The 10,944-nt window shown below is 56.3% G+C and overlaps 1 protein-coding gene across 3 annotated transcripts in view; it reads left to right on the forward strand.

The window, feature by feature from the left end:
* Positions 1–9,356, forward strand: part of CYP2D8 (cytochrome P450 family 2 subfamily D member 8) — a 10,581-nt gene extending 1,225 nt beyond the window's left edge. Inside the window, exons 3-11 of one of the 3 annotated variants that reach the window (XM_037731977.1) lie at positions 2,154–2,946; positions 5,928–6,099; positions 6,640–6,792; positions 6,881–7,041; positions 7,489–7,665; positions 7,858–7,999; positions 8,207–8,394; positions 8,843–8,984; positions 9,081–9,356. In XM_037731977.1, the coding sequence (XP_037587905.1) occupies positions 2,767–2,946; positions 5,928–6,099; positions 6,640–6,792; positions 6,881–7,041; positions 7,489–7,665; positions 7,858–7,999; positions 8,207–8,394; positions 8,843–8,984; positions 9,081–9,259 (1,494 nt within the window). In that variant the 5' untranslated portion in view covers positions 2,154–2,766 and the 3' untranslated portion in view covers positions 9,260–9,356. Of the gene's footprint in view, positions 1–2,145; positions 2,947–3,986; positions 5,227–5,927; positions 6,100–6,639; positions 6,793–6,880; positions 7,042–7,488; positions 7,666–7,857; positions 8,000–8,206; positions 8,395–8,842; positions 8,985–9,080 lie in introns of those variants that run through there. The other 2 variants (XM_017510296.2, XM_017510295.2) reach the window with 2 other exon arrangements.
* The last annotated feature ends 1,588 nt before the right edge of the window (positions 9,357–10,944 follow it).

A 10,944-nucleotide genomic window follows, 5' to 3' on the forward strand; every position in this document is an offset into this window, starting at 1 on the left:
CAGTTTCACTCTTGTTGCCCAAGCTGGAGTCAATGGCACCATCTCCGCTCACCGCAAACTCCGCCTCCCGGGTTCAAGCAATTCTCCTGCCTCAGCCTCCCAAGGAGCTGGGATTACAGGCACGCACCACCATGCCCAGATAATTTTGTATTTTTAGTAGAGGTGGGATTTCTCCATGTTGGTCAGGCTGGTCTTGAACTCCCTACCCCAGGTGATCGGCCCGGCTTGGCCTCCCAAAGTGCTGAGGTTACAGGAGTGAGCCACTGCGCCGGACCCCTCCATTTCTGTTCATAGAGTACAGGCAGCCCTCAATACCACAGGCTCCACGTCCACAAATTCAACCACACATAGAAGATATTTGGGGGGGGAAAAGCATAACAACCAAAAATACAAATAAGAGCAGTACGGTATAGCAACTATTTACACAGCATTTACACTGTATTAGGTATTATAACTCTAGAAATGATTTAAAGTATACGGGAGCATATGCATAGGTATACTCTGCCATTTTACGTAAGGAACCTGAGCGTCCTTGGATTTTGGTATTTACCTGGCACCAGTCCCTTCCAGGATACCCAGAGAAAACTATTCCACTGTCTGCAGTCCCACCCCCTTGTACCTGTGGAAATGCAGGTGCCCTGCTGCTCTGAGGACAAGCTCTGCCACTCAGCACTCTTGAGTCACACCCAATAGAAACCTGTCCTATGGGAAGAGCTGGGAATTGGAGGGTCCCTCCCAATGGCATTGCTGTGCCTGGCAGGGGGAAGGGCAAGAACAGGCAAAATGCTCCAACTTCCCTTCCCAGTGCAGTCCCTTCCTGGCTCTGTGCCAGCTGGCATTGCAGCTTCCTAACTAGTTTCTGGAATTCTCATAATGATGTTTTGGTTCCTTTAGCATTGTTAGCTGGGGACTCTAGGAGAACGAGAGCCCAGAGCTTCCTAGTCCACTGCTTGCTGACGTATTTTCACACCATGTCACTTGGCAATGTCCAGAGGGCCTACCAGGGCACAGTGCATTTTTCACCATAACACAAGCATAGAAGTTTCTGGGATTTTTTATCTTTAGGAAACACAACCAAACTGCCATTTTGGTTGTGTTTCCTAAAGATAAAAAATCCCAGAAACTTCTATGCTGACCATTAATAGAATGTGATGTCCAAACAGTCTAGAGCAGTAGTAGCTCAGCACACACCTTGGATGTGGACTCTGACACCGCTCTGTGACTTGCACCTCGTTATGTGGTCTCTGAGCCTCAGTCTCTGTGCCTTCAGGACCATAAAACCACCTCCTTAGGAGGCTGTGGGAGGATTAATGAGTTGGAGCACACAGTCTGACCAGCAGTTTCTGGCACATAAGTGCCTGATCAATGGAAGCCACAGGTGCACAATGATTGGAAAAGGCCATAGGCATCATTATTGAAGGTTTTTCTCATGCTGCCATATCTTGAATTACAGTCCTCTGGCAGGTAAGGAGGGTATTCGGGGGGGCACTGCTCACATGGCAGGCATGCCTGTCCCTGCCAATCATACCCACATCATGATGACTGCTTCGGGAGGGCCTGACACCTCAAAAGGCCAAGAGTGCATACAGGTAATGTATAAAGGGGCCACCATGTGACAAGCACCCAGACCATCCTGCCAGCCCTGCGCCTTGATTCTCTCTCAGTCCCAGGTAGAAGGGTGCTGCCACATAGGACAGGAACACTTATTCAGCTGAGCCAGTTTGGGAGGCCACAATTCAGATCTGAGAAGTCCCCAGATGGACATGGGTCTTGCTCTCCTGGTCAGTTGAATGGCCTCAAAACTGTTGGGCCAGATGGCTTATGCCTCTAATCTCAACACTTGGGGAGGCCAAGGTAAAAGAATCACTTGAAGCCAGTTCAAGACCAGCATGGGCAACATTGTGAGAACTCATCTCTACAAAAAAAAAAATTTAGCCAGGCATAACGGTGTGCACCTGTAGTCCCAGCTGCTCAGGAGGCTAAAATATGAGGAACTCTTGATTGAGCACAGGAGTTTGGAGCTGTAGGGAGCTACGATCATACCTCTGCACTCCAGCCTAGGCAACAGAGCAAGACCCTGTCTCTAAAAAAAAACAAAATCGTAATTTTTTTTTTTTTTAATTTTAAATAAACTGCTAACCTTTTGTTCTCAGATCCAGTCTTCATTCAGACCTGCAAAGACCCAGGCTCCAGCTGCCAGCTTCCTGTGGCCCCTCGGGCCACCTGCACAGGAAATTCCAAGGGTACGTTGGTCCCACTGCCAGTGCCATGGCCTACAGTGCTAGGCAGCCCCTCAGTCTCTGCCACTCAAAGTTCTCCTCCAGGAATCCTTCCTAGAAAGTCCCGTTCCAGCTTGGGGCAATGTCCCCATGACCCTCGTGGCACCGCTGGCTTGGCATGTCAGCTATGTTACCTTCCTACTTCTGATGGTCTTGAATACGTTGGGGCACTGGCCCACTGGCTGCCTTCCCACCATGTTCCCAGTACACAGCTCAGGACCCAGTACAACCCATACCTCCAGCTTGGGTGGAGCTCTCATGCCAGGCTGCCTGTCACTCACTGCCCTAGCCTGACCCTGCACCCCACTGGCAGCACAGTCAGCACAGCGGTTTGGCTCACAGCAGAGGGCAAAGGCCATCATCAGCTCCCTTTATAAGGGAACAGTCACACACTCGGCGTGCTGAGAGTGTCCTGTCTGGTCCTCTGTGCCTGGTGGGGTGGGGGTGCCAAGTGTGTCCAGAGAGCTCAGTGGGCAGCGAGGCAGCCATGGGGCTGGATGCACTGGTGCCCCTGGCTGTGACAGTGGCCATCTTCCTGCTCCTGGTGGACCTGATGCACCGTCGCCAACGCTGGGCTGCACGCTACCCGCCTGGCCCCATGCCACTGCCGGGGCTGGGCAACCTGCTGCATGTGGACTTCCAGAACACACCAAACTGCTGCAACCAGGTGAGGGAGGAGGTCCTGGAGGGCGGCAGAGGTCCTGAGCACCCCCCACAAACATGGGTAGTGGGTGAAGCCACAGGCTGCATCAGAAGCCAGGCTGCAAAGGGGAAGCAGGTTTGGGGGACTTCTAGAGGAGGGCATTTGTACACAGCCTGAAGGATTAGATTTTCCAAATGCCAAGGAAGAGCAGGGCAAGGGCCTGCAGGTGGGGCTGGACTTTGCAGTGGGTATTCAAGCTCACTGGGCAGCATAGACTCTGGAACACAAAGTCCCCTCTGCTGACACCAGAAGGAAAGGCCTTGGGAGTGGGAGAGGAGTCAGGGTCCTGAGTACTGTTTAAATTAGAAAATAAGGCCGGGCACGGTGGCTCAGGCCTGTAATCCCAGCACTTAGGGAGGCTGAGGTGGGTGGATCACCTCAGGTCAGGAGTTCAAGATGAGTCTGGCCGACATGGTGAAACCCCATCTCTACTAAACATAACAGAAAATTAGCTGGGCTCAGTGGTGTACCTGTAATCCCAGCTACTCGGGAGGCTGCAGCAAGAGAATCACTTGAACCTGGGAAGTGGAGGTTGTAGTGAGCAGAGATTCTGCCATTGCACTACGGCCTGGGTGACAAAGCCAGACAACATCTAAATAAATGAATAAGTAAGTAAGAAATCAATGGCAAGGCGCAATGGCTCACAGCTGTAATCACACCACTTTGGGAGGCCGAGGCAGGTGGATCACAAGGTCAGGAGTTCGAGACCACCCTGGCCAACAGGGTGAAGCCCTGTCTCTACTAAAAATACAAAAATCAGCCGGGCGCAGTGACAGGCACCTGTAATCCCAGCTACTCAGGAGGCTGAGACAGGGGAATTGCTCGAACCCAGGAAGCAGAGGTTGCGGTGAACGGAGATGGCGCCATGCACTCCAGCCTGGGTGACAGAGNCTTGTTGCCCAGACTGGAGTGCAATGGCCCGATCTTGGCTCACCGCAACCTCTGCCTCCTGGGTTCAAGTGATTCTTCTGCCTCTGCCTCCCAAGTAGGTGGGACTACAGGTGCGTGCCACCACGACCGGGTAATTTTTTGTGTATGTTACCACCAGATTTCTATTGAGAGACATGGAGGCCAGAAAGCAGTGGAGGACAGCGGCCCTCAGGAAGCCACTGGAGGATGTTGTCAGAGGCTGGGGCAAGGGCCTTCAGGATACCAACTGGGAATTCTGGGAACAGCCCTGTTGCAAGCAAGAGGTCGTGGCCAGGCTGGAGTCCAGGAATGTGGGCTGGGCTGGGAGCCAGGTGACAGCCTTGAGCTTTACTGGGAGCAGCCTCTGGACAGGAGAGGTCAGGCATGGCTGAGAAGCAGGCTACTTGGTGCTGAGGGGGTGTGTGTGTATGTGGTGTGAGAGAATGCATGTGCTCTGAGTGTGAGTCTGTGCATGTGAGCATTGTCTGTGTGTGGGTGGTTTTGTGGGTATGTGAATATGTCCCTGCACATGTGAACAAGGGGACAAGAGTCTGGGAGTGTAGAAGAGGTGTGTGCAGCATCAGGCGTGTGCATAGCGTCTATGCATGTCAAGAGTGCAGGGTGAAGTGAAGAGACCAGGCCCGTGCGCCTCTGATCATCATGAACTCCCAAGGCCCCAGGTGAGTGCCAGTGACAGACAAGGGTGGTGAAGGCCACTCTGGAACGGGCAGGTGGGGTGAGGAAAGGGCAAGATTATGTTCTGGAGGAGGGGTTGTGACCACAAAAGGGCACGTGAGCCTAGCAGGGAGGCGGATGGCAGGATCCACTGAGACCCTGGTTATCCCAGAAGCCTGTGAGGGCTTGGAGAGTTGGGAAAGGGAGTGACTTCTCCTCTACCACCCTACCCTGGGTAAACAGCTGGGACAAGGACCTTTGGTGCGGCCCCTACCTGCCCTGGCCTGACCCTGAACCCACTGGCAGCACAGTCAACACAGTAGATTGGCTCACAGCAGAGGGCAAAGGCCATCATCAGCTCCCTTTATAAGGGAACAGTCACACACTCGGTGTGCTGAGAGTGTCCTGTCTGGTCCTCTGTGCCTGGTGGGGTGGGGGTGCCAAGTGTGTCCAGAGAGCTCAGTGGGCAGCAAGGCAGCCATGGGGCTGGATGCACTGGTGCCCCTGGCCCTGACAGTGGCCATCTTCCTGCTCCTGGTGGACCTGATGCACCGTCGCCAACGCTGGGCTGCACGCTACCCGCCTGGCCCTATGCCACTGCCCGGGCTGGGCAACCTGCTGCATGTGGACTTCCAGAACACACCAAACAGCTTCAACCAGGTGAGGGAGGAGGTCCTGGAGGGCGGCAGAGGTCCTGAGCACCCCCTACCAGCAGCAAACACGGGTGGTGGGTGAAACTGCAGGCTGGACCAGAAGCCAGGCTGCGAAGGGGAAGTAGGTTTGGGGGACTTCCTGGGGGAGGGTATTTGTACACAGCCTGAAGGATTAGAGTTTCCAAATGCCAAGGAAGAGCAGGGCAAGGGCCTGCAGGTGGGGCTGGACTTTGCAGTGGTTGTACAAGCCCGCTGAGAAACATAGACTCGAGCACAAAGTCCCCTCTGCTGACACTGGAAGGAAAGGCCTTGGGAGTAGGAGAGGAGTCAGGGTCCTGAGTGCCGTTTAAATCAGGATTCAAGGATGAAGGGGGTGCAGTGACCCGGTACGAGCCTTTTGCACTCTGCATTCCCTGGCCTCACTGCTCACCGGCATGGACCATCATCTGTGAAATGGGATGCTAACTGGGGCCTATCTGTAATTTCGGTGACTCTTGCAAGGTCATACTCAGGTGATATCTAAACTGAGTTCCTCTGTTATAGAAGTTGTGACCCCCCCATCTCTGCCCTAGGATCAGGAGACTGGGTCTCCTTCTTCCACCTGCTCACTCCTGGTAGCCCCAAGCTTGGCCCAAGGTTCACTTGGGACTAGGACCTGCAGTCTGGGGAGACCCTGGCTTCACGAAGGCCCTGACCCTCCCTTTGCAGCTGCGGCGCCGCTTTGGGGACGTGTTCAGCCTGCAGCTGGCCTGGACACCGGTGGTCGTACTCAACGGGCTGGAGGCCGTGCGTGAGGCGCTGGTGACCCGCGGCGAGGACACCGCCGATCGGCCGCCTGTGCCCATCTACCAGGTCCTGGGCTACGGGCCGCGCTCCCAAGGCAAGCGGCGGTGGGGACGGAGTCTGTTTCCGCGGGACCCGGGTGGGCGGTGACTGGAGCCCGATCTGGGCCGAGAGGGCGCGCGTTCGTGGACGTGGGACACTGAGAAAGGCCAGCGAGTAGGCCGGGGACAGCGGGCCACGACACCACCTGCTCTGGGGAGGTGCGAGCGTGTGGGCGGGGACGGGGCTTGTGGTGAGTAGGCGGGGCCACGACCTAGACCCAACAGGAGCCAGGTGGGCGAGGCCCGCACCTTTCCCAGCTGGAGGCAGGTGTCCGGGGACCATGCCTGTGCTGCCGGCTCAGTGTGGCCTGGGCCGGGCCAGCGGGATCTTCCCTGAGTGGAAAGGCAGTCAGGATGGGCAGAGCCGAGGTGGGGACAAGACTCGAGCAAGGTGGGTGAGCAAAGAGTGGACCCTGTGCCCAGCTGGACGGGGCAAGGGACTGCGGGAGACCAAGGGGAGTGCAGGGTTGGAGTGGGCGGCGGAGAGTGAGGCCAAGGCCTTCATGGCCATGCCCACGCGTCCATCCGGTCCCCAGGGGTGTTCATGGCTCGTTACGGTCTCGTGTGGCGCGAGCAGAGGCGCTTCTGCGTGTCCACCTTGCGCAACCTGAGGCTGGGCAAAAACTTGCTGGAGCAGTGGGTGACCAAGGAAGCTGCCTGCCTCTGTGCCGCCTTCGATGACTATGACGGTGGGTGATGGGCAGAGGGGCCCAAGGCGGGAACTGGGAACCTGGGGGACGGGAAAGGCGACCCCTGACCCGCATCTCCCGACCCCAGGACGCCCCTTCCGCCCCAACGAACTCCTGGACAAAGCGGCGAGCAACGTAATCGCCTCCCTCACCTGCGGGCACCGCTTCGAGTATGACGACCCTCGCTTCCTCAGGCTGCTGGACCTAGCGCAGGAGGGATTGAAGGAGGGGTCGGGCTTCCTGCCCCAGGTGCAGAGCCAGGGACTGCGGGGACTCTGCAGGGCAAGCTTCTCAGAGGTGCCAGTGCTGCAGCCGGGCCTCTGAGGAGCAGGATTTGCATAGAGGGGTTTGGGATAGGATATTCAAGGAGAACCCACTGCAAGAGGAAGGGCCTGGAGGAGGAGGAGAAACCTCAGACACCGTCGTGGGAGAGGTGTGCCCAGGTCAGGGGGCACCAAGAGAGGCCGTGAACCCTGTGCCTCCTGTTTACATTGGAGAATTTGATTTTAGGTTTCTCCTCTGCCAGAGCAGAGCAAAGAGAGAGGGTGGAAGCTGGCACTTGGGGAGGGACTTGGGAGGTCAGTGGTGGGGACAGGCAGGCCCTGGGTCTTCCCTGGAGAGGGCTGGGGTCTGAGACTGGTCCAGGTGAAGGCAGAGTGTAGGAGGAATCCAGACCCTGTTCTGTGTCTGGTGCAGGTGCTGAATGCCATCCCTGTCCTCCTGCGCATCCCATGGCTGGCTGGCAAGGTGTTACGCTCCCAAAAGGCTTTCCTGGCCCACCTGGATGAGCTGCTGAACGAGCACAGGATGACCTGGGACCCAGCCCAGCCACCCCGAGACATGACTGATGCCTTCCTGGCAGAGATGGAGAAGGTGGGAGCGGCTGCCAGGGTGGGGAGCAGGGGCGGTGGGTTGAGGGTCCCAGGAGGAATGAGGAGTGGCCAGGCAAAAGCTGGGGCTGGTGCATCACCTGGTGAGCAGCACCTGGGCTGACAGGTGCAAAATAGGAGGTCATTTGGGGACTTTCCCTTTCTGTCCCCTGAGTACCCTCTCGGCCCTGCTCAGGCCAAGGAGAACCCCGAGAGCAGCTTCAATGACACGAACCTGCGTATGGTGGTGGCTGACCTGTTCTTGGCCGGGATGGTGACCACCTCAATCACGCTGGCCTGGGGCCTTCTGCTCATGATCCTTCACCCAGATGTGCAGCGTGAGCCCAGCTGGGACCCAGTGCAGGGAGCGAGGGAGGAAGGGTACAGGCGAGTACCCTGAGCTTAGCTGGGACACCAAGGGCTCCAAGCACAGGCTTGGCCAGGCTCCTGTAAGCCTGACCTCCTCTAATACAGGAGGCAGGAAGGAGGGCGTCAGGGCCAGTCCCCTGGGTGCTGACCCATTGTGGGGACACATGTCTGTCCAGGCCGTGTCCAACAGGAGATTGACGACGTGATAGGGCAGGCGCGGCGACCAGAGATGGGCGACCAGGTTCGCATGCCCTACACCACTGCTGTGATTCACGAGGTGCAGCGCTTTGGGGACATCATCCCCATGAATATGCCCCACATGACATCCCGAGACATTGAAGTGCAGGGCTTCCTCATCCCTAAGGTAGGCCTGGGGTCCTCCTCACCCAGCTCAGCACCAGCCCCTGGTGGGTGCCCCAGCATGGCCACTGCCAGGTGGGCCCAGTCTGGGAACCCTGGTCTGCCAGTCCTTAATGCCACCACACTAACTGTCCAGCCTGTGTGTGGGGTACAGAGCAGAGTCAGGGCCGGCCTGTCCATCCAGAGCCCAGTCTAGTGGCGAATACAGACCAGGACCTGCCAGAATGTTGGGGGACCCAACGCTCCTAGGGAGAGGGGGCAGCGTGGGCGCCCCTAAGAGGTGTGACTGGGGCCTATTATAGGGTTGGAGAGGCTGCCCAGGAGCTTCTCAGGCGCAGGACTAGTAGAGTCCAGCTGTGTGCCAGGCAGTGTGTGTCCCCCATGTGTTTAGTGGCAGGGGTCCCAGCATCCTAGAGCCCAGTCCTTACTCTCACCCTGCCTCTCCTACTCAGGGGACAGCGATCTTCGCCAGCCTGTCATCAGTGCTGAAGGATGAGGCCATCTGGGAAAAGCCCTTCCGCTTCCACCCTGAACACTTCCTGGATGCCCAGGGCCGCTTTGTGAAGCCAGAGGCCTTCCTGCCTTTCTCAGCAGGTGCCTGTAGGGTGCCTGGCTCCCTGCCCTTCTGTGGAGTCTTGCAGAGGTATCGCCTGGGACCCATGCTCACTGAGGCCCCTCCCCTACCCACAGGCCGCCGTGCATGCCTCGGGGAGCCCCTGGCCCGCATGGAGCTCTTCCTCTTCTTCACCCACCTGCTGCAGCACTTCAGCTTCTCCGTGCCCACCGGACAGCCCCGGCCCAGTAGCTCGCCTGCTGGTGGCTTTCTGGTGTATCCTTCTCCCTACCAGCTTTGTGCTGTGCCCCGCTAGAGTTGGGCATCAAGCCCCTGACTTGCTCCTCTTGTATAATAAATTAGTCTAGAGGCTCCCACTTGGTTTCTGAATCCAGTTTGGGCTCTTGCCAAGGCCCTGGTTGTGTTGGGTCATATGTCACCTGCCTGATGTCAGCGCTTACCCCCACCTCATTTTTTTTTTTTTTTTTTTTGATACACTGTCTCTGTCATCCAGGCTGGCGTGTGGTGGTGCCATCTCAGCTCACTGCAGCCTCCACCTCCTGGGTTCAAGCGATTCTCGTGCCTCAGCTTCCCGAGTAGCTGGGATTACAGGCATTCACCACCGTACCTGGTTAATGTTTGTCCTTTTAGTAGACATAGGTTTCACCATGTTGGCCAGGCTGGTTTCAAACTCCTGACCTTAGGCGATCCACCAGCCCCAGCCTCTCAAGATTCTGGGATTATAGGCATGAGCTACCACGCCCAGCCTCACTTCATTGATTCTTACCTGGACATCTGACTTTACTTGACATACAGGCATAGTGATTCTCAGCAGGTGACAGCTTACCTCCATGTCACCCCCAGAAACCCATCACTGGCTGCCTGACTTGGTGACAAGGTCCATGCATAAGTCTTGGCTGGGTTAGATATGAATAGGCATGTGCCAGGAATCAGCCCCAGTCCCTGGCTAGGGTGGGAGACTGTGTTCGGGAACCCCAGACCACCCTCAGGTCCAGTGATTTGCTAGAAGGTCTCACAAACCTAAAAAAGTTGTTATCCTCCCTTTTATGGTTTATTACAGAGAAGGGTACAGATTGAAGTCAGTGAAGATGAAAGGCACAGGGGGCAGAATCCAGAATGACCAGGCAGAGGCTGCAGCTCTCATTCCTGGTGGAATCCTACAGGCAGCGCTTAATTCTCCCCCAACAATAAGTGACACTGCAGAGAGCGCTGCCAGCCATGGAAGCTCACGTGAGCCTTGGTGTCCAGAGTTCTTGTTGGGAGTTGGTCATCCTAGGCTTGAGCCCCCCAACATGGCTGACCTCAGTTACTCAGTCTCAAGCCCCTCCAGTCAGGTGGATACAGGCCTGAGGGTCCAACCCTCAGTCACACTGTTGGCATGAACTGTGTTGTATGGTCAAAGGCCCCAGCTATGTACAAAGACACTGTTTCAGACGGGACATTCCAAGGCCTTAGCATATCTCCCAGCAGCCTGTCAAGGGTCAGTGATTTGGTTTGGATTGTGTAAGAAATGACTTCCCCATTTTTTACTACACAGGCCACCCTCTTGGCTCTGACACCATAATGATCACATTAGTGTGAGCGTGTGTGTACGTGTGTGTATGTTTTTCTTTTTGTTTTGAGACAGGGTCTCCCTTTGTTGCCCAGGCTGGAGTGCAATGGTGCAATCGTGGCTCACTGCAACCTTCGCCTCCCGGGTTCAAGTGATTCTTCTGGCTCAGCCTCCCAAGTAAGTGGGACTACAGGCGCATGCCACCACACCTGGCTAATTTTTGTATTTTTAGTAGAGACGGAGTTTCACCATGCTGGCCAGGCTGGTCTCAAACTCTTGACCTCGTGATCCACCTGCATCAGCCTTCCAAAGTGATGGGATTACAGGTGTGAGCCACCATGCATCCGGCCTTTTCTTCTTCTTTCTCCTTTCTCCTCCTCCTCCTCCCTCCTCTTCCTCCTCCTCCCCCTCCCTCCTCTTCCTCCTCC

This window comes from Cebus imitator, unplaced genomic scaffold (assembly GCF_001604975.1).
Source record: "Cebus imitator isolate Cc_AM_T3 unplaced genomic scaffold, Cebus_imitator-1.0 Scaffold435, whole genome shotgun sequence".
NCBI classification, from domain to species: domain Eukaryota; kingdom Metazoa; phylum Chordata; class Mammalia; order Primates; family Cebidae; genus Cebus; species Cebus imitator.